Source organism: Ixodes scapularis, unplaced genomic scaffold, assembly GCF_016920785.2.
Source record: "Ixodes scapularis isolate PalLabHiFi unplaced genomic scaffold, ASM1692078v2 PGA_scaffold10__122_contigs__length_95168666, whole genome shotgun sequence".
NCBI classification, from domain to species: Eukaryota; Metazoa; Arthropoda; class Arachnida; order Ixodida; family Ixodidae; genus Ixodes; species Ixodes scapularis.
Window position 1 is genome coordinate 5,156,414 of NW_024609836.1, and position 24,123 is coordinate 5,180,536.

The 24,123-nt window shown below is 42.9% G+C and overlaps 1 protein-coding gene across 3 annotated transcripts in view; it reads right to left on the reverse strand.

The window, feature by feature from the left end:
• Window positions 1-455: 455 nt before the first annotated feature.
• The window catches only part of LOC120835925 (dysbindin-like), an 86,941-nt gene continuing 63,273 nt past the window's right edge, over window positions 456-24,123 (reverse strand). For all 3 annotated transcript variants that reach the window (XM_040205171.3, XM_040205170.2, XM_040205172.3), the window contains one exon: window positions 456-1,172. In XM_040205171.3, coding sequence (XP_040061105.1) covers window positions 1,168-1,172 — 5 coding nt within the window. In that variant the 3' untranslated portion in view covers window positions 456-1,167. The remainder of the gene's footprint in view (window positions 1,173-24,123) is intronic.

A 24,123-nucleotide genomic window follows, 5' to 3' on the forward strand; every position in this document is an offset into this window, starting at 1 on the left:
AAACGATACCGTTGAAATATCCGTAGCAGACGAAATACTCGGCGAGCGCGGGCGGCATGGACGACCAGCGGCGCAGCGGACTGATACAAAAGCAGAGGCGAGATCGCGTGACTTATTGCCGGCGTGTGATTGGCTCTGGCCACACGTAGCTTTGGTTGCGCTCGGACGGAAGCTGAAACGAAGTATAGGGGCGCGTCTGTAAAGTGGGGTCAACGTTGGTGCAACCCGAATTTAAACCCGTGCTTATCCGGGCTCGGCTTAGGGCACTAAGCCGACTTAGGAGAGAGCCACTTTGGGTTAAGGTAAGCGACGTTGGTGCAACCGACCCTTAGTCATTTAGGGACATTTCAAGTCGACCTTGTCAAAAATTGATGCTTACTGCCAATTACGGTCACTCGGATTTAATCCCGTCTGATAAAACGTGTCTCAATAGAAATAAAACAGAAGTCAACAAAGTCAAAAAAGGTCATTATAATTGTTTAATAGATTGTACAAGATCGCTACGCAAATCCCGATACGTGTAAACAGCACACACTGCGTTTCGACATTACGAGACCCAGAAGTCTAATATCGCGAGCTTCTGCTCCATCGAATAAAAAAATATTTCTTAAATTATCCATTTCTCTACCAAGTCACACCCACTTGCTACATTTCCGCTGAAAATGGTTAGTTGTCCACTAAATATGATGAACGCTTGAACAGTGTTCGCTGCTTGCCAGACAAAATCATCAACATTCATAAATTCGTTATTGCAATTACCTCTAAAATAGCAAAATTTGGTGTACATACTCAATAAAATAGCCCATGAGCATCCCATTTCAGGAATAATCTACTAGTTTATTTTCCCGTCCGAACCGCTAGAAAGGACGTGGACATAAAATGTACCTGCCCCGGGAAAAAAAAAAAAATGGAGGACGACATTGTTAGCGCAGTACTTGCCAGAAAGCAGCAGAAATACGCACTGGGCTAAACTTTTCTCCTTTTTTAAAGAAAAAATCTTTTCCGAGTTGAGTGTGCCTATGTCATAGTGTTTTTCTTCAGCTCTTGAGTGAAAGGTATGACTAGAATGTATATTTGCCGTCCCAAAAGTTTCCTAGAGTAGTTGCATGTTCAAAGACCCATTATAAAGTAATGCGATCATGGCTGCCGTCGGGCGGTTCTCTTGCGTCAATCTGAAAGGAGAAATGCAAAAAGAAATGTATGCATTAACAGAAATATTAAACAAACGGTCGCCCAATGAAGAAACAAAGCATGGGGAAAGAGAAAAAATTAAAATGCATTTCGCACCATCGTTGACACAAAAAGATGAAATTTCGATTCCGAGTGGAAAATACGTGTAGCTCTCTCCCAAAACAAGATTTTCGACGCATTTTGAAAATTTGCCGAGCAATGTGTCCACCGCGTGGCACTGTCGCGAAGCGTACAGGACTTGGGGAATTTTTTTTCCTGTTTTTTACTTCAAAAGCGTCCCAAGTGCTTGGGTCTGTAGCCCAACTGAGCTCTTTGCAACACTATTGATGAAAGTCCTTCAATACTTTGAGGAAAGCAGCATCACAGCTGTATTCTATAGTCCGTTGCAACCTAAGAACGAAGGACGAGGGTAAGACGGGCCGGGGAGGAGGAAACAGACGGAACGCTGGACAAGAGAGGGGGAAACCTCCTTCTCTCTTTAGCGTTCCGTCTGCTTCCTCCTCCCCAACCCGTCTTACCCTCGCCCTTCGTTCTTAGGTTGCAACGGACTAAAGGAAGAAATATTCCACTTAAAAAAAAAAAAAAAACCAGGTCTGGGACACGACACGCTCATATTATTCAATCCAGTCCTCGACGCCTTCGTACGCTTAGCCACGAACCGGAGTGCGAAGTGCAACGGGTATGCAAAAAATGGTGCCGACAAAACGTGAGGCAGACCGGCGGATTTAATACCAACTGCAACAATTGTGCTCCGTGAAAGCACATGCCTCCACCGAAACAATGCAGGAAACCATAGAGTTATTACAATAAATGCTAGAGGCTCAGCTGGCGCTAGTGTCTACGGGACTTCCAGTTGCAAATTGAAGCAGACAATGCAGTCTACATTTCCAGCCTCCCTGTGTATTCTTATGAGAAAATGCGCGTGAATTTTGTCTCTTTGCCGGAAAATAACATGAATAACTTTTGTCATTTCAGGTGTACCGGATAGTAAGTACCTTTATTGGCATTGTGAAAGTGTAACTGCTTTAGTTACAGCATTTTCCTTTACCACTGAACAATGTTAAACTTTGCTCTATTTCAGGCCCAAACCTCTGTTTCAAGGAAGGTATGTGAAAACGAGCGACGATTCTAAGCAAACTAACGATCGAAAGGAATGTAGAGTGTGTTCAAGGTTTGCTAGCATTTCGGTGGATGAAAATGACTCCGTCGTGCATCTTTATGATCGGTCAAAGAAACATTCGAACGCAAAAAATAAAGCATGTGAGCTACGAAAGGTGTCTTTTTATTATTTCCCATGTCGGGGGGTTTTTATCGGGCACTGCCCTCTGGCTCCCCCTATTTGCAAAGATTTGGAGCGTGCGGGTGGTGATTTTAACCCAGAACAAGCATCTTTGCACATATTCATGAGCAGAAAATATAAAGCAGTACTTATTTATTGCAAATCTGACTATATTACGTAGCTTTCAATTTATTTTGATCGTCTGCGTGCACAATGAGTTACTTAACCAGTGTTACTGCATAGTTCTTGCCGTCTCGCTTGGTTTGCCACATGTCCTTCGTTCGTTTGGCACGTATATCCCCCATGCTGGAAAGCATCGACGGCGTGTTTGTACTACCAGTGTTTGACAGTGCACATATACACACGTACGAAGCGGTTTTAACACCATTTTTCATGCCACGAATTTCAAATAAAAATGCTCTAACTGACCAATTATTTCGCCTGCGTGACTGAGAAATGTTCCAATGTGCCTAGTACGTAAAAATTATTCCTGATACTTGCTCTTATTAATCGAGCGCAGAGAAACAATGCACTCGCTTTTTCCCATAGAAATGCATTACCGGAAGTCCATTTCTGACTGCTTGCTGTCTGCTTCAAAATGCAACAGCACAATAGCGCCACCTGAGCCTCTAGCATTTACTTTAATAACTCTATGTAGGAAACGGCACAGCATCGTCTAGCACGCCACGGGAACTACCAGTTCTCCGGTGCGTCACGTAACCAAAGCAAGCCTACGGTTGTTCAAACGAAACAACACCACGATTACAGACTGCCAAGCACGACTCACGCAATTTCCGCAGCTAAACTGTGTATCCAAATACACCACAAACACTTCACTGCACACCTCAAGGACTCCAATGGTGAACAAAAGCACAAAAACGTTGTGTTACAATTTATCCCGGCGATATGCGAATCGGTCCGAGGTCTGAGCAACGTAAGGCCGGTTGTCTTTTCCATGGCAACGTCCCCATCGAACTCGGGCGAAATGCACGCCGTTCCTCCATATTTCCACGTTGTACCTACGCAGTGCTGCCAACCTTAAAGATTTTTACTTAGATCTAGGGATGTCTGTTATTGTTTAGGGACAAAGGGAAATTTGTTCAAATCTAGGGATTGTTTTTTAATGGGCTTCAGAGTGCTTTGGAGACACGTTCCTTTTTCCTCATTGTGCCGGACGAGTGGAATAAAGCTTCTTTGTATATTGTTCGGGCCAGAGAAAATCTCCAATGGGAACAACAGCCATTTTGGGGGGCCACACAAGCTCAAAGTCTAATTATGCAAAAAGGTATTAACGAAGCAAATGTAACCTTTAAATGCCACCCAACTACAGGAATCAGTTCTTAAGCTACTCCATAATGACAACCCCAATAGTGACACAAGTTAACACATTTTCTGAAAATCTAGCGAACTGTAGGCAAGTTTTTGATAAAATTAGGGAAGAAACGATTGTGGAGGTTGGCAACACTGCACTTACGTGAGATACCACGCCAAACTCTCGAGTTGCTTTTGACCGGCCTCGTAAGACGGCTCCCGCGTCCGAAATCGACTCGCCAAGACCGACGACAACAAACAACGATCGGACGACGAGTCGTCGCCGTTCGTTGTCGTCCGATCAAGAACCTTGATCGGACGACGAGGTTCTTGAACTCACGAGAATGCCGAGTCGAAGAAACAAACGAAAGGAGCTTCTGCTTCCAGGAATCAAACCTCGGACCTCCGCGTGAAAGCCGAGCATGGTAACCGTTTGTCGCCCACTTGTGTTCTTCTGGAGTCCCGTAGCTTTCGAAGGAATCACTTGAAACATCTTAAGAGTTGTTCTGCGTTTTTGAGTGTTTTCTTGAGATTCAAGGTCCACTTTAGTGGGGGGCATTTGGAATCGGTTGGTTTACACACGTCCCTTGGCGGTCCTCTTCGCCCGGGTGTCTCAAATAGCGGCCAGGCTTTTTACATTGATGGAAAATAGGTTTCTTAACCTATAGATTTAGTGCAGCGTTGCCCACAGGTGGTGCATTTCTTCCATAAAATTTACAAAGACCGAACTTACCCGAGGAAAAAGTAAAAGGTCTATGGAAATGCAGCAAAGCAACCGGTCTTCAAACAACAGGACGCCCCTATGGTTGGAAGGTTTCGCTGCATTTCCATAGGAGCCTATTTCTTTCTTTACTTTTTCCAAAGGCAAGTTCTATCTTCGCAAATTTTCTAGAAGAAATGCACCACCTGTGGGCAACGCTGCATGAAATCGTAGTGCGATAGGTAAAGAAACCGATTTTTGCGGTCGATGTAAACACTTTGGTACGTGTGTAGCTACGCATGTGCCAATGCCGCATTAGGGAAGAATGCCAATTCAAAGACGCGTTCGGCTGTTTTTGTATCTGCGTTCGGCTACACCGAGGCCTGCTACTGGTGAAAAACGCCGAGTCATTCCTCTTGCACGTGTTCTTCACGTGTGCGACAACCTTGGTCCTTTGCACGTGCGTGCCATCTCGGAGACGTCTGAGTGAGGGAGTTTCCAGATGTCACTTCCAATCAGCTGATCAGTGCCCATTTCTTATCAGCTGATGAGTGCAGATTTGTTATCAGCTGATCAGTGCAGATTTGTTATCAGCTGATCAGTGCAGTAGATCATGTGTACTGGAGATTTACATGCGAGCGTGCAGTAGATATTAGAAGCATTATCTTACGGTACCTGTTACAGCTTTGCGGCAAACGTGTACGGATTGCGAGACACTCGCGTTATCTATTTGAAACAAGTTAATTTGGGTGAGCGTGTGCATCCTCCACGTGCCCGACAGCAACGTGCTTTTTGATGTCTTTACAAGCGCGCATTAACATACTTCGCTTTATGTTAACTAACATTTTCTTAACGTTGCGGTTGTGCTTGAAATAAATTCGCGATAACGTTGTTTTATTGATCTCACGACACTTCTGCGACCTATTTCAGTGTTTTGCAATCTAATCAAAATTTTTTTGTTGAAAAAAAAAAACAATGTTGCACGGTATTCATCTACAATTTTAACCTTCCAAAAGATTTGCCGTGGCAACAGATAAAAGGTAGAAAACATATTTCGTTTGTTTCAGCGAGCAGTGTCAACGCAACGATAACCTTTCGACAGAATCTCGGCGTTTCACGAAAGACTGGGGACAAAACAAGCGTAGCTCGACACCCAAATATCGCTGCCAAAACAAACATTTTTTACCCAAAGTCATTAAATTTACAATTTCAGTCTTCACCATGTTTTTCAAATTGAGTCTTTACTGGCAACGATTAAAGAGTGAGGGAAGGCAGGGTTTCACTCTTTGGAATTTGCTCTCAAAACAGTTGGTGTCAAATGAATGCTTCATGGTGCCAAATGAATGCTTTATGGTGTCAAATGAATGCTTCATGGTGTCAAATGAATGCTTTATGGTGTCAAATGAATGCTTCATGATGTCAAATTAATGTTTTGCAGTGTCAAATGAATGCTTCTTGCTGTCAAATGAATGCTTCATGGTGTCAAATGAATGCTTCATGGTGTCAAATGAATGCTTCATGCCAAATGAATGCTCCATGGTGTCAAATGAATGCTTTATAATGTCAAAGGAATGCTTCATGATGTCAAATGAATGCTTTATGGTGTCAAACGAATGCTTCATGATGTCAAATGGTGTAAAATGAATGTTTTGTGGAGTCAAACGAATGCTTCTTGGTGTCAAATGAATGCTCCATGGTGTCAAATGAAATGCTTCATGCCAAATGAATGCTTCATGGTGTCAAATGAATGCTTCATGGCATCAAATGAATGCTTCATGGTGTCAAATGTATGCTTCATGGTGTCAAATGAATGCTTCATGGTGTCAAATGAATGCTTCATGGTGTTAAATGAATGCTTCATGGTGTCAAATGAATGCTTCGTAGTGTCAACTGAATGCTTCATGGTGTCAAATAAATGCTTCATGGTGTCAAATGAATGCCTCATGGTGTTAAATGAATGCTTTATGGTGTCAAATGAATGCTTTATGGTGTCAAATGAATGCTTCATGGTGTCAAATGAATGCTTTATGGTGTCAAACGAATGCTTCATGATGTCAAATTAATGTTTTGCAGTGTCAAATGAATGCTTCATGGTGTCAAATGAATGCTTCATGGTGTCAAATGAATGCTTCATGCCAAATGAATGCTCCATGGTGTCAAATGAATGCTTTATAATGTCAAAGGAATGCTTCATGATGTCAAATGAATGCTTTATGGTGTCAAACGAATGCTTCATGGTGTCAAATGAATGCTTCATGGTGTCAAATGAATGCTTCGTAATGTCAACTGAATGCTTCATGGTGTCAAATAAATGCTTCATGGTGTCAAATGAATGCCTCATGGTGTCAAATGAATGCTTCATGGTGCCAAATGAATGCTTTATGGTGTCAAATGAATGCTTCATGGTGTCAAATGTATGCTTCATGGTGTCAAATGAATGCTTCATGGTGTCAAATGAATGCTTCATGGTGTCAAATGAATGCTTCATGGTGTTAAATGAATGCTTCATGGTGTCAAATGAATGCTTCGTAGTGTCAACTGAATGCTTCATGGTGTCAAATAAATGCTTCATGGTGTCAAATGAATGCCTCATGGTGTCAAATGAATGCTTCATGGTACCAAATGAATGCTTCATGGTACCAAATGAATGCTTCATGGTGTCAAATGAATGCTTTATGGTGTCAAACAAATGCTTCATGATGTCAAATTAATGTTTTGCAGTGTCAAATGAATGCTTTTTGCTGTCAAATGAATGCTTCATGGTGTCAAATGAATGCTTCATGGTGTCAAATGAATGCTTCATGCCAAATGAATGCTCCATAGTGTCAAATGAATGCTTTATAATGTCAAAGGAATGCTTCATGATGTCAAATGAATGCTTTATGGTGTCAAACGAATGCTTCATGATGTCAAATGGTGTAAAATGAATCTTTTGTGGAGTCAAATGAATGCTTCTTGGTGTCAAATGAATGCTCCATGGTGTCAAATAAAATGCTTCATGCCAAATGAATGCTTCATGGTGTCAAATGAATGCTTCATGGCATCAAATGAATGCTTCATGGTGTCAAATGTATGCTTCATGGTGTCAAATGAATGCTTCATGGTGTCAAATGAATGCTTCATGGTGTTAAATGAATGCTTCATGGTGTCAAATGAATGCTTCGTAGTGTCAACTGAATGCTTCATGGTGTCAAATAAATGCTTCATGGTGTCAAATGAATGCCTCATGGTGTCAAATGAATGCTTCATGACGTCAAATGAATGCTTCATAGTGTCAACTGAATGCTTCATGGTGTCAAATGAATGCTTTGTGATGTCAAATGAATGCTTTGGAAGCTCGCTGCAGCAGCAACATAAAACCAAAGCTCCACCTGCAAGCCTGCTTTCCCCTACACAAATGATCAATGTGTTTCAATTAACTTTCTAATGTATTCTATAAGAATACATTAGAAACTCAATAGAAACTCATTGATCATTTTTGTAAGGGTTCCCCTGACATCACGGCACTGAAAAGTGCAGCCGTATTTGAACGCTGGCTTTGGCATTGTTTTCCCTCGCTGATTTCGCAAAAACTATTCCGAATTTTGCGATACTACGCTAATTCCGAAAATATAGGTATGTGGTGTTAGCTATTTAAACTTCCTGGAGAAAAACATATTTCCGCAAAAAAAAGGTTATTTTTGAAAAAATGCCATATTTGCATCTACCAACATCTAGAAAGTATTCTCGGGAAGTTCTAATTTGTTTACGCTACGTAGAAAAAAACTGAAAACGGCAGCAGAGGCTTTTGTTCTACGTTTCGAGCAGAGACTGTTCTCTTTTGAGCGAAGAGATAATACAAGTAGCAAGATGATTCGGAGATTAAAAGCGAGAGAGAAAGAAGGATAAAGAGAGAGAAAGCAAGTATGGAGACGCAAGTCGACGCCAAAAAGAAACTCACACGCAGCAGGCCACGTTTGCAACAATAGATAAACGCGCTAAAAAAAAAGGAAATTGGTTTTGGCAGTGCCTATGGTCAGTATACAGTCAAACCCCCTTATAAAGATCCCACATATAACAACCTATCGGTTATAATGACCAGCTTTCAGAAAATATACTAGTTCAAGGCCCAACCAATTAAAATTGGTCCAGATAAAACGTCTGTTTTTCAAAGGATCATACTGTTAAAACGAACACAAAATCAACTATCAAAAGAGAAAAAAAAAAAAAAAAACTCACACGTGAAAGAAAAAATGGAAATTGGTGTTGGCACCGATTTCCATTTCTTATTTAGTTATTTTTTATATAAATTTATTTTGGTTCATTGATGCTAACGGAAAGGTAGATTTGGAGCTAATACAAACTAACCCTGTAGGTTAGTTCGTATTAACCTATCCAAGTATGGAAACTTTAAGTGCCTCGCTGGCTAATCCCACGACGACAAGTGTTGCTAGTGTCCATTGACGCAAAAGAAACGTGCATGCATTTGTCTCGTAGAAACTCTAAACGGTTTGCGAACCGCGTCCTACACTCAATTCTTTTGTTTGCTTGCCGGTGCTGTAGAGCTCAATCCACTGGCTGAAGCTGATGGAATTGCTGAAGAGGCATTCAAATGGGGTAGGCAGCAATCACAAATTTGCTAGATACTGTCTGAAGCTGAGATGGAATTGCTGAAGAGCATAAAAATGGGGCAGGCGATTGCTGAAGTGCCTACAAATTGGGCAGGTGGCAATCACAAATTTGCTAGATACTGTCTGAAGCTGAGATGGAATTGCTGAAGTGCATAAACATGGGGCAGGCGATTGCTGAAGAGCCTACAAACTGGGCCGGTGGCAATCACAAATTTGCTAGATACTGTCTGGAGCTGAGATGGAATTGCTGAAGAGCATAAAAATGGGGCAGGCGATTGCTGAAGAGCCTACAAATCGGACAGGCAGGAGTCATGAATTTGTTAGATACTGTCTGAAGCTGAAATGGAATTGCTGAAGAGCATACAAATGGGGCAGGCGATTGCTGACGAGCCTACAAATTGGACAGGCAGCAATGATGAATTTGTTGATACTGTCTGAAGCTGAGATGGAATTGCTGAAGAGCATACAAATGGAGCAGGCAATTGCTGAAAAGCCTACAAATTGGGCAGGCGGCAATCACGAATACTAACGACACCAGGTTCACAAAGCACAAGGCTATGTTGGCAGAGGTCAACTGTTACTATGAACTGTAAGCTTGGCGTAACCGAAAGGCAGATTTAAGCGGTTAATAAAGCGGTATCTGAACAGGAGGCCTTACGCAAGTTAGTGTTGACCCCGAGAACACGAGTTCTGGGTAGCATCTCGTCTTCTACGGGGTAAACAACAACAACCGCTCAGAAACGGGGGACAGATCTGAAGATTCAATTCAAAAGGTTGCTAACCTGAACACGGATACAAGCTACGGAGAAAGGGCGCGCCGCGTCAGTCCCTACAACGAGGTTCCAATTATTGTTTGCATCTTACAGTCGAATCTTGTTACAGTATAGACCACTTACAACGTAACCGCTTATAGTGCAGGACCAGGTATAATGCGGTTTTTTTAAACCACTGGTTCGCCTCCCATAGAACTCCATGTATTTACATACCGCTTAAAATGCAGGCGCGGGAAGGGAAATACCGGTTATAGTGTGGTTTTTAGCCCAGCCCGCCGACTGCGCCGATGACCAAAGCAGCGAGCAAGCTTTGTGCGACACAAGATAATGGTGCTAACGGCGCGGGACGAGGACGTTGCTTGAAGAAGTGGGGAGAAGCGAAGAGAGAGGCTTCAGTTGCCATAGCGACGGAAGGACGCACGCACGTGTCGTTCACGTGCGTGCGTCCCTCCGCCCCTTCGCTGCGTTGGAAACAAAGAAACAAACAACCGCACCGACAGACCAATCGCAAATCGAGGAGAAGTGTTCGCGCGCGTTGCATGCCGGTCACGGGCCGGCTGCTTCTATCCGCAAACATGGCGTCGGTTGTGATCGTCGTCGTAGACGGCGTTCATCTCATCGTTCTGCGTAAAAGCGCTATCCTTGACTGTGAATTTTCGTTGTGCGTCGCTATGATAACCCAGCACGTACTAGAAGGGAAGATCCACCTACTCGTGCGGCAATGTCATGGTGGCGCTCTCAAGACGGCAGGAACGCCCGTGTCGTCATGTTTGTTTACTTCGACTACAGTGGCGATTTCTAAACATTTGTGTCCTCGAACATCGCCCGTATTTCTTATTTGGCGCATTTCATGCGTGTGCTCAAGTTCAAGGTATTACTGGCGCGTACCGTATGAAGGATGCGAATTTTCACGCGTTTTCATCTCCGGAGAAAAGTGATTAGGATTAGCAATCCTGAACGCTCGCAACGTCCGTCCGCAACTTGCGACGCCGTTAAAAGGCTACGCCAGGCAAAAGCCGCTAATTTTTGAAAATGTGTGACACACTTGAGACAGAACTGTAATAGTCTGGAGAAATAAAGACTTTCCTCAAACTAAGCTTTATTTTTCATCTAACATAAAATAAATTCTTTTACAAAGGTAAGTTGTCTCATGGCATGTATCTTGGCCTGAAAAATTGATGTTTTGGTTATAGCGCGGTACCGCTTATAGTGCGGATTTTCGCGACTCCTGCGACATACGTTATATGCGGTCTACACTGTATTACAAACTCTCTAATTTCAAACTTCTAGAGAATTCAAACTAACTGAATAAAGCAAAGTTTGAATTACCCGAAGTTTCCTCCCATAGAGACACATAAGATGTTACTTTCAATTATCCAGAAGTTTAAATTAAGAGGGTTTGAATTATCCAGAAGTTTGAATTAAGAGGGTTTGAATTATTCACAAGTCTGAATTAAGAGGGTTTGAACTGTCCAGAAGTTTGAATTAAGAGGGTTTGTATTATCCAGAAGTTTGAATTAAGAGGGTTTGAACTAATGAAATTTGACTGTATAAGGAAAAACAGGACGTACTATCAAATGCCAAAAAGTTCAAAGGGTCACTCTATGGCATGAACCAGGACCTCTCACCCGAAACCTGAAATGTCCGGAAAAAATTGCGAGAACACACTAAAGTTAAGAAAGCAGACAGCAATAACCGGGTGCAACTGAAAATCAACGAGGTGATTGTTAACGCAAAAACTTTCACGTGGGATAAGGAAATGGAGGCAGTTGTTCCGCTAGTACAGTGGAATCTCGTTAAAGTCAAACCCTCTTAATTCATATTTCTGGATAATTCAAACTAACCTGCAGGTCCCAAGTTGTTACGCTAGTGAAGCGCCGACGCAACCCGGGGCAAAGAAACGCGTCCATCGCAATTTAGTAGTTGTCATTGCGAACTGCGGAAGTATAATAAACAAAGTTGAGGAACTTGCTGATTTCAGTGAGTTTAAACGGGAGATTTGAGTTTAGACAGAAGAACAATGGTTTCATTGAGTCTGTCAAGGCTTATACAGTCGAATCTCGTTATTTCAAACTCAAGGGGGACTGAAAATTCGTTTGAATAAAGTAAAGTTTTGAATTACCGGCAGTTTGCTCCCATAGACGCGCATAGGATGGGACCTGCACTTTCGTTTGAATTATCCAGAAATTTGAATTAAGAGGGTTTGAATTAATGAGAGTCGACTGTATAGTATTTGGAACAGAACCATGGGCAAATTCGTCTATTGCAGATACTGAAGTCTTTCCAAAAGATTTCATCGCTTATCCAAAAGACCGGCCTGGCCTCGGCTGATGAGCGTTCCTGCTGACTCATCCTTCCTTACGATCTTTACTAGATAATGGTCGTGACGCAGTTGAGTCTATTTGGTGCACGGTCTCCTTACATGATGACTCTTCTTATGCTGTCGGAGCCTTTTATAGACCACCAAATTCTGACTTTATCACTCAATTCATTCTTCATTAAATCTTCACTACCACATATTGGTCATGACGCAGTTGAGTTGATTTGGTCCACAGTCTCCTTAAATGATTGTTATGTCATTGGAGTCTTTTATAGACCACCAAATTCGGACTTGAGCACATTACGATCACTCTACGATATTGTTTCCGAGGCTCCCGGCCAGACAATCTTTGAAGTCTATCGAAGTCGTGTGAATCAAGGAGAAAGTTTTTTTTCACGAGAAAGGCGATTATTTTAGCATCGCCAACGAGCTCTCTAACCTGCGTCTTTCCGAGGATTACGGTATCTGTGAATTATGGTGCATGTTTAAGAAAAGAAATTGCTCCATCTCACAAATATGTATGTTCCAAGTATAGACTCTGATAAGCAGGAAAAAAACGGATTCTCACGTAATCTGAGGGCATGACACCGCTCGTAGAACGATGCACTTACGACCGCTTCTACTCCAGGTGACCCTACTCGCTGCCTTCTCAGCCGCTGACAGCGCTGGTTTCCACGTCTACAACATACCGGACGAACACGGATGCGATTTTGCCCCAGCAGCGATTCCCACCACCGGACCTTCCCACTTGGCGCTGCTGTTACCCACATGCAAGAAGGACGCAAGCATCATCTGGCAACCAAGACCACCTACCCTCTCCTCTGCAATGGAATATAAGCGCCTGACAGACACCGCTTCACCAGGGCACGGCTCGTAGAACGATGCACTTACAACCGCTTTTACTCCAGGTGAGTTACAACGATCACTCAAAATGTTACAGAAGCAGTAACCCCTATCTACTTATTGTGTCGCGCCCCAACGACTTGTTGAATTGGCGGGCTTGTCATTTGCGCCGAGACTTGTGTCAATGTCGCGCTATCAAGTCTACTTTTGTTGTTATCAGGGGACATCGAGACTAACCCGGGTCCGGATGATTGCCCGCACTGGCCTCAATACTTCAGACAGTGCAAAGGATTGAACAAGGGCAGTCTCAGTTGGGGGGACACTACCCAGAAAAAAAAATTTCTGCAAAAAACATTGATTTTGAATAATTACATCCACCAACGTCTGGAGACCTAGAAATGTTCACTGGTTTACACTGCATAATTATTTTTTTATGAATTATTTTCTGTCTACCGAACCTAAAGAAAAGGTAGGGTTTGGAGCACTTTGAACCCGTTTTTTTTTCATTCCACTTTTTGGTATAAATTACATTATAGTCAATCTATCGTTTTATAATGGCAATACAGGGAAGACTCATTCTTCACTTTTCCTAACTGAAATTTAATAAGGAATGCGGCTATGGAATTTTTTTTGTCACTTTAAGGATGCCTTTTATAAAAAATGTTGACATTTTGTCGAAGATACACAAGTCCAAAAAGTTGACCAATTTCGCAGAAGAGAAAATTGATAGAAATCAATGATTTTTTACAAACAGCTTTCCATAGCCGCACCTCCTAGGCACTCTGCTACATATCTAGCAAATAAAAATCTTGAATATTGTGATAGTTTTCTGACGATGAATTAAATAAACAATGTATTGGGTGATTCAAGGAGACGGCAGGCTCAAAATTCGGTTTCTTAACCTAATAGCTACGACTTTGTGCAGCGTTGCCCACAGATGGTGCATTTTTTTTTTGCGTAAAATTTGCAAAGAGCGAACTTACCTGAGGAAAAAGTAAAGAAAGAAAAAGGCTTAGCTCCTATGAAAACGCAGCGACGCCACCGGTCTTCAAACAACACGGCGCCGTTTCGCACGGGAGACACGCCAACTGCCGCCAACGAACGAGCAGACGTCGCCGAGAGCCGGCATATTTAGCAGACAAGGGACTGCAGTTCCTTGTTCTTACCGCGCCTGTTTTTGTTTCTGCGACTGTCGCCGCCTGCCGAACGCACGCCGCTTTTGAGTCAAAAAGATTGTCTGCTGGCTCTCGGCGATGTATGCTCGTTCGTTGGCGGCGTTCGTCGTGCCATCTCTTGTGTCCCATGCAAAACGGTGCCGTGTTGTTTGCAGACCGGTGGCATCGCTGCATTTCCATAAGAGCTAAGCCTTTTTCTTTCTTTACTTTTTCCTCAGGTAAGTTCGCTCTTTGCAAATTTTACAAAAGAAATGCACCATCTGTGGGCAACGCTGCAGAAAGTCGTAGCGCAATAGGTTAAGAAACCGAATTTTCCGGTCGATTTAAAGAGCCTGCTATCTCCTTGAATCACCCGGTAGGTATGTTGCTGATAAAAACTGCAATGATTTCCTTCCCACTTAACCGACAGACCTGAAATTTTGTTATGTTATGACCACCACCCTACCCTCTAAATTTCATTAATTTTAGGCCAAGGGTTCAAAAGTCGACCCTCCTAGGGGGTGCGTCCCCTTAACGGAAATAAGGGACAAAAAGGAAAAACAAACTCACAGGAATGGGCTTGTACAAGAGTTAAGCTTAAAAGTTACGGCCTTAGAAGGGGAAAGTACTTCCCTTAAAAGCCCAGTGCAGGGTGCTTCGAAGCAGCACTGTCCAGTCTCTCACTCAACAACTAGAGGCACTCAGGGTATCGAGCGACGACGCCAACAACCGACTCCGTAGGAACAACCTCCTGTTTTCCGGAGTTCGAGATTCCCAGTCAAAGACATGGGCTCAGTCTGAGGGGATGGTTGTTGCCTTCTGTGCTGGGGACATCGACCCAAATAACGTAGAACGCGCGACTTAGAAAGTATGCCGAGAACAAGAACCACCCTACCATTAGGAAACTAACCCATTTCAAAGATAAAGAGCGTATTTAGCACGAGGACCTAAACTTAAAGACACAAATTTCGCGAGGATTTTTTCACGCATGTTCGCCGGGCCCGTAGCAAGCTCATTCAGTTTGGAAAAACGCAGAACACGCCTTTTAAACTTCGCTTTGACAAGCTCATCATTGGGAACTCATGCTTACGACATCGCTTCAAGAGATGTGAGAAGAACTAACCGATAGCAAACAAAGAAAAACGGACCGCGTAACACTGACTGTAGGCAAAGCTTATCAATAAGCAAATCTCGTCTAGTAATTCAGCCTCGTGCAAACACTTCCCTTTCATTGTTATTCACTAATATACAAAGTCTCATTGGCCACCGTGAGGAACTTGTGGCCCTGATGACAACAACCCTGATATTTTGGTGTTGACGGAAACGTGGTTATGACCTCTCAGATAACGAGGTGTTGGCTGACAACACACAATATCAAATTTTTTGCAATAATAGAAATAATAGGCGAGGTGGTGGCGTACTGACAGCCACAAACCAAAACTTGTCGTCGCGTGTCATTCCAACTGACAGCTCACTTGAAATCTTGTATATTTCCGCATCTTTGCTTACCAGCGAAATAGTATTGGGCGTGTGTTATAGGTAGGGTGTGCATTCTCCGGTTTTAACCGAAAAACACCGATAAACATCCGTCGGTGACGAAAATATAAAATCGGTTAAAACCGAAAAACACCGGTGGTTGGATATTTTCGCCCTGGCTAAAACCGAAAAACACCGGTCGTTGCTAGTTTCCGACCCAGCGAAACCCTTTCCCCGTAGACGTTCGTCAAACGTGTTATCTCGTGGATACTGCATTCTTCCAGTGTTTATACATGGCTTTCAGGTGGCGCCAGTCCGCCCTCCTTTCTGGGGGTCAAAAGCGTCTAGTGAACGCAGTGGCAGCTAAGCTCTCGCCTTTCCTCTATATTGTGTCTCCCATGGCCCCCTTTTGTGGAAAAATTAACACAGTGGAGGGTAGGCTCTCACGTGCCTTTTCCTCATTGTGTCTGGCCAAGTGATGTTGGTGGAAGCCATGTATTCAGAGGTTGTTGTGGTTCCTGGAAGACACTGCCAACGTCCGTGTCGTACAGGAGCGTGCGTTTTCATAATTGCGGGTTGCGAACCGCAAGCAACGTGCTGGGGTGCTATGTTGCGCTTTTTGCACTCCCAGGAGACTTGGAAGAGGGAAATGACGTCACCGACTAGAGCAAATCAGATTGGATGTTGACAGAAGAAAACAAAATCAACATCCAATCTGCATTTGCTGCGTTGTTGACGTCACTTCCCTCTCCCTAGTCTCCTGGGAGTGGAAAAAGCGCAACATAGCCCCCCTGCCATGACAGCAGCACGTTCCTTGCGTGTAGATGCAAGCATGAAAGTATGCTTGCGTATACTATAACAACCAAGTGTGAGAAATAGTTGCTTCCTAGAGAAGAAGTGTATGAACTATATGAATAAAATTGGAACTCCCTGTCTGTGATCAACCACTTTTTTTTTCACCTATAATCACCGTTTTTAGCCTCGTCAGGAGACGTTCCACCAAAATACACCGGTGTTTTGAAAATAAACAAACACCGAAAAACATCCGCCGATTTTTCTCACAAATAAACACCGGAAAGTACACACCCTAGTTATAGGCCTCCCGATTGCAGCTCACTTTTCACTGAAAAACTTGATGACAGTTCAGAAAAAGTTCAAGGTAGCTACCCCAAATGCAATGTTTACTTGTGTGGTGACTTGAACTTTCCAACGATCGATTGGACTGTTCCAACTTGTTCTACTCGTGAAACCAGAGCATTTATTGAGACAACCCTCTGCTTTAACCTCACCCAAATGGTTGACCAACCAACGCGCGGCTTAAACATCTTGTCTTTACATCCACCACCTCAATCACTTCCCTTTCCTGCTCAACTGGCCTCAGTGATCCTTGTTACAAATCTTTCTTTCCCTACATTCCCATACCGGTAGTCCTATTACAAAACAAATTCCGGCGTATCAGCTACAGCGGAATTAACACCGGTCTCTGGTCCTTCTATGAATCCTTTTCTGAAGCCTTCTCTGCTAGATCTATTGACGATAACTGGACCTTATACAAAAGAGAAAAATAAACTATGTAATTAATACCTTTATCCCACTTGTCAAAATTAGGTCCGATAAGAATCAGCCCTGGTATAATTGTCAACTCGAGAGCCTACGGAATAAAAAGAAAAGACTCATCAGCTAAGTGACTGGCAACAGACATTGCTTGGTCACGCTACTTGAGTGGTAACAAAGAATATCTCACACGCTTGCGACAGATAAAAAAACACTTTTTTAATGATGACCTACCTTCAATGCTAAAAAATAATCCCAGAAAATTTTGGAGACTCATATCACCTGAGGAGAACCCCCGTGCCATACGATTAAGGACTGACAAAGGCACACATATTCTAGAGGCTGATAACCCGATGGTCCTTAACGACCACTTCAAATCAGTCTTCACCGTTGAAAACACGGACAACATTCCTCCAGTTGGTGAAGTCGACTACCCTTTTATGGCGCCCATCTCTATCTCTGCACACGGCATTGAAATGCTTATCGATGACTTAAAAATATCTGTCTCCACTGGCCACGACTACTATATAAATTCAAAAATTTTAAAGACCACCAAAGAAATCTCTAGTAAATTCCTTTGTCTACTCTTCCAAGAATCCCTAGCCACGAGCCGAATTCCCACCGATTGGAAGATTATCCCGGTCCACAAAGATGGCGACCGCAGCCTAGTTTCAAACTACCGCCCTGTATCCTTGATGAGCGTGGCGTCCAAATTGCTCGAGCCCATCATATTCTCCCACACAGTATCTCATCTAGAAAATAACAAATTTTTTTATGAGAAGCAGCATGGTTTTCGTAAAGGGTTTTCATGCGAATCACAACTAATAGAATTTACTCACGACATTCACAGAAACATGAACCAGTACTCTCAAACTGATGCCATTTTCTTAGATTTTTCCAAAGTATTGTTCGTCATTGCTGATTACTCGCTAAACTCTCTTCACTTCACATTGGCTCTCTTACACTTTCCTGGATACGTAACTTCTTAACGCTACGACGCCAATACACAGTGTGCGGTAATTACCAATCTAACATGTCTGATGTAATTTCTGGTGAGCCACAGGGAACCGTGCTCAGGCTTCTTTTTTCAATATACGTGAACGACTTACCCGATTCCATCTCGTCCAAAATACGCCTCTTTGCCTGTGCTATTTACAGGCAAATCGCTAATTCCAATGATCTCATAATTCTCCAGCAAGGCCTAAACTCCATCAGTGCTCGGTGCGACAATTGGCTTATGTCACTTAATGGTTCAAAATGTAATGTAGTAACTTTCAGTCGCAAACACTCGCTATCGCTTCATTCTTTTACACAACTCAGCCCTCTCAGTCTCATGCTCTTACCTTGGTGTTCATCTCTCCGACAATCTATCCTGGTCTAACCACATTGACGCCATTACAAGTTCTGCATCCAAAACACTGGGATACTTGAGACGCAATCTTTTCTCTGCACCCCCCCATCTTCGCAAGTTAGGGTACGAGACATACGTTCGCCATGTACTTGAATTTGCTTCCGCTGTATGAAACCCCCACCAGAAATACCTTATCAATCAGATCGAAAGCATCCAAAATCGTGCAGTTCCTTTTATAACGTCAGCCTACTCTCGCCAAGCTAGTGTCTCCTTTCTTAAAAACTCTATCCTCTTACAACCACTTAAAATAACCGCTGCCCTTTCATGCATCATTCATAAATCACGCTATTCTAACCCTAACGTTAACGCCCCCCTGCTTGAGCCTCCTAAGCAAACATCTCGTTGCTCAACTAACAGCCAAAGTTATAAGCGCATTTTTGGTCATACATCTCCGTTTAATAACTCCTCGCTACCACGCGCAATCATGCATTGGAATTCTCTTCCTGATCCCATAATTGCACTTTCCGACCCTACAGCATTCAGAGTAGCTGCTTTAGATTTTTTAAGTACTAATTAGTTTTCGTTTACAGTGATCTTCTTGCCCAGATAATGAAATGTTATATGTGCTTGGACCCTACAATTTGTATAATACATAATTTTGTTAAAGTGGTTTTTCAGTTGTGATATTGCTATCCTGTTGGTACTGTTCTTTTTTTTTTTTCTTCTTTTAAGTGTTGACTATACTGTAATTTGACCAAATCCCCCCCTTGTGTAATGTCCAGAAATGGACCTTCAAGGTATTATGAATAAATAAATAAGAATATACTTGAAAAAACAAACAGGAGCATTCGTGCAATGTAAGAAAACAAAGGAAAAATCAGTCAGAGACTATCTGATGTAATGCGTGAATACAAATCAAAAGTGAAAAGCGCAAAAGAACAATACTTCGAAAGGCTTAATCGAAGAAAGAAAACCAACTCCGAAACGTTTTCGGCAATATACGAAGGGAACCAGACAAAGTATGCACAGGGGTGGAACTCATGAAATGTACTTGGGAGCAGCCACGGGAGCAGCTGAAACAGCTGTTTTGGAGCAGGTTGGGAGCAGCTAAAACTACATTCTGGAGCAGGCTAGGAGCAGCTCAGATCAGTTTGCATTGCACTTCAGCTTGTGTCTTAGACAAGCACGGGAGCAATTTCAATTGTGCTTAGGAGCAGAGATGAACATCAGTGGTTAGGGACCCAGGCAGATGGGATAACAGTGTAATAGATGCGAAAACTTGAAACTTTGTGAGCTTTAATGAGAATCAAAAAGCAAGTACTCTATGTTTCTGAAGATAGCGTCCTTGATATTTTCTGAGTGGCTTTCAGACGCTCAAGATGCAAACCAGCACTGCTTATCGCACAACCCACACGTGATTGACATAGTAATTATATGTGCGAACCACGTGACGAGCGTAAACAACGGACATGCAGTTGCACGGAGGAGCAGGGCAACAAATTTCGAGTCTATCCTATTGTGCAACTCGATATCGAAGCAGCAGGCTACGATTAACGAAGTTATCGTATTTGAAGCGATAAGCAGGAGCAAGGTTAAAGTACGCCGAGCAGATAAGTAGAGCTGCTGGCCGGCAAGGTAAGAGCTGCTGGCCGGCAAGGTTTCGGATCGGACCGCGTTTCAGTTCTATCGAATCACGATTTATCTTGCGAGAATGCGGTTCCAACTCCTAAGGATGAAGTACTAAAAGGAATTTTTTGCTCATTTGCTTTCGACTGGATGACGTCCGGATCCCGGGCCGCAGAGCCTCATGCAATCTGATGCTTAACGACTCGACCTCACCTCGGCCGACTTGCCCTACCGCTTATGGTTGAAGAATATCAATTCAGTCGCAGGTGGTGTAGCGCTTAGAATCCGAGTTTTTTTTCGCGCGCTTCCGACTCTGGATAGACAGGGGGAATAAACACAACAAAGGATTGCAAGGCCGACCAGGCTAAACGCCCTCATTGTTGCCAATCGAGTCGATAGAAACCGAAACTAAGACGAAATAAAAAGTTTTTTGGCGCACGTCTTGCGATTTGGCGTATAATGGCGCGAGGTATTGGCTGTGGCGCAGTTTCTGCAACATGGCGCAGGATGGCGCAGACACATGCGTCTGGCGCAAAATGGCGCAAATGGCGCAGCCGTTCCACCCCTGTATGCAGGAATAAACGAGATTCTACACGATACTAATCAGGTTTTTTCCAATAATTACTGAGAAAGCAACATGTTTAAGTAATTACATTAACTCCGTCTTCTTGCCAAAACAAGCAGTCCTTTTGCGTACGCAAGAACTACAGCTGAACCTCGATTTAACAAAGTCACCAGGACTCGCTAATTATTTCGTTAAATCGGGAACTTCGTAAAATCAAGGAAGGAAGACCTCGCGCATAGGCTGCGCGGGGAATCCAACTTTGTTCTTTAAATCGGGAAATTTGTAAAATCGGGTTTCGTTAAATCGAGGTTCAACCGTGTACCGCCGATGAAGCCATTAAACTTAGTCCATCTAGAATTCAAGCACTGTTAAGAAATAGAGATGAAACAAAGGCAAACGGTCCAGACGGTATTTCACCCCGTGTACCGAAGCAACGACTGATTTTGTTTCATTTTTATTTAATTACGCAGAGTGACCATCAACGGGACAACTGCCAGACAACCGGAAGGTGTCGTCACAAAGGATAATTCGCAAAAAGACAAAGCAAAGCCCCATTTCGCGTCGATATCGTGCAAAATCATAGACCATATTTTATACTCAATTTCAATATATTCGATTCAACACTCAATATACTCAAGAAATGTGACAGACAACAACTCGCCATTTAAAAGTTGTTGTTTATCATTGTTCATATTCAGTACCCTTAACAACATTATCATCTATTACACATTTTATATTACAGAGATAACTGTACATGTAACAGAAAGCAATTTTTTGTAAAAGAATGGGTTTTCGGAAAGGATTATCTCGCAACAAGGCAACTCGTAGGAGTTTACCGCGACTTGGTATCAGAGGTTGATGAGAGAGGGCAAACGGATTGTATTTTTTAGAGTCCTCGCACCCATTAATTATTATTCTATTAAACATAGATTCGACTGTGCTTAATTGAATTGAAAACTAGCTTTTTCGGTGTAGACAGTGCGTAATTTTGAATGGCAAAAGTTTGCCCTACGTTGACGTCGCGTCGGGGGTCTGTGCTGGGGGGACAGCTTTTGTTTATAGTCTAATCTTATTTAATGATACTACTATATCAGTAGGCATCTCTTCCTGTATAAGGTTGTTTGCTAACGATTACATTGTATACAGAAAAGTTAAGAGACTGATGTCACTGAGCTACAAAATGACTTGTGCCGTATTCACGCCTGGTGTTCCAAGTGAAAAACAAACTTGAATCCCCAGAAACGTGTACAGCCATATCTTAGAAAGAAAAAACTTGAAAACGAGTTTTATATAAAAACATAAATGCAAAGAAAAAGTAGAGGCTAGAAGACTTTGAAGGCATTTTTCTCCGTTCCACTTTGCGGCATAAAATTTTGTTTTAGCAAAACTATTGTTTGGTCGCGGGATAAAAGAAAGAACTTATTTATCGTTTTTCTTAACTAAAAATTAATGGGCAAAAAAATTTCTTTTTATTTTATCAATGTTTTTTATAAAAGATCTTGAGATTTTGTTCACGACAGAAAAGGCAGAAATTGCGTTTGATTTTTTGGCGCAACGTTAACATCCAATTGAAAATTTAGTTTTTGCAGTTGCACCCTCCAGGCATTCTGCTAATGAAGAAAAACGTTGGTTATTAGATTAGCTTTCTAACGACAGTTTTTTCTAACGATAGCATTGTTTACAATGTCAGTGTGTTTCTAAAGATAGCATTGTTTACAATGCTATCGTTTTTATTGATGGCATTGTTTACATTGTCAGTGTGTTCCCAAAAATGACTATAATTTCCTTCACAATTCCTGTACGCAGATGAAACTTTGGATATACAGTATTTACTCGCATAATGAATGCACTCGCATATTGAGTCCCAAAACGGGCGCCAATATTTTGCCTTTTTTTGTTTCCCTTCGCATAATGAGCGCAACTCCGATTTTCAGCTCCCCAAGTCCCGAACTGCGTTGAATGCACGGTGGAAGAAATACATTGAGGTGGTGACTCTGGCCGCTCTTCCCACGGGGAGCGAGCGACCAGATCGTGTTCGGAGCTAACCTCAAACAAGGACTCTGTTTCACCTTATGATGTACCGCAGGAAAGGCTACAAGCGTGAGCTCCTTGCTCTGGGGCACATGCCGGTGGCACAAGCTCTCGTGACTTAAGAGCAGCTGCCAACGCCATGAGCTCGCGCTACTAGCCTTCGCTGCGGTACAACGTAGGGTGAAACGAAGTGTAGTTGTTCCGTGCCGCCGCAGAGGGTGCTGAGGTGTGAGCACCGTGGATATGAGGTCTCTCTTCGGCGGCCACGGAGTCGGGGGCGTAGCTTGCTCGCCTTTTTCGCGGTGTGGTGGTGGTGTGCGGTCAGTGGCTCGCCTCATGTTTTGCTTTGGTGCTGTGTCAATCACCAATGTTACCATCGTGCACGAAGATGAGCATTAACCCGAAAAAGAAGTTATGCTATAAGGATGGGAAAGACGTGCTTCGTTTCCAACTGCAATTCGGGGTACCGAAACTGCGCAGAGCGAGTGTCCTTCTTTAAAGCTCCATCGAATGATGCTCGCCTGGAGCAGTGGCGTCGTGCAATCCCGAGGGCCGATCGCAAGTTACTACTTAGTCTCCCCATCTCGTTGAACAAGTGAAGACCAAGCTTGACAGTCTAATTTCTGTCGAAGACTGGGAATGCGAAGATGTCTGGACAGAAAAGGCTCAAGAAACCAAGGCTGTGGACTGCATGCTATATTATGTAACTGGGTTTTTGATTATGAAAATAAAAAAAAACAAGCTACACGCTGCCCTGCATGCTGATCCGCTTTCAGCATCGACAAGAACACTTCTACTGAAGCAGCACTGACAAACGTGAAGAACAGAGGAGGCCTTATACACCCCAACAAAAACCTTTTCCAGCTACTGGAGAAAGCGGAAAAACTCTTCATAGAAAATAAAAGCCACCAGACTGTCTACCGGGACACAATCGACAGTGTTCTTGACAGGTGCACAATTACATTTCCATGCGCTGAATACAAAGAAGAAACAACTGCCCAGTTGCTCCACTACTACTTCAGCATGTGAATGCAACAACACTGTAAGCATGTTACCATGGGTAGGAACAAACAAGCTCAAGAAAAGAAGAAATCAGCAAAGCAGCGCTCGTCTTAGTTTAAGAGCATGGGCGAGAAACACAGGATGTAGGAGATGGCGTTCTTTGGTAGTATGCAGTGAAATCAGCTTTTGTGTACATTTTAAAGCAAAAATATTTGTCGGGTATTTTTTTTACCTGTAAGACGAGGTGACACCATATTGTGAGAGTATAGATGAAAAGTGATTTATGTCTTATAACTGCTACTATTGTTTGACTTTCAGTCACTGTGTCATCATGTCA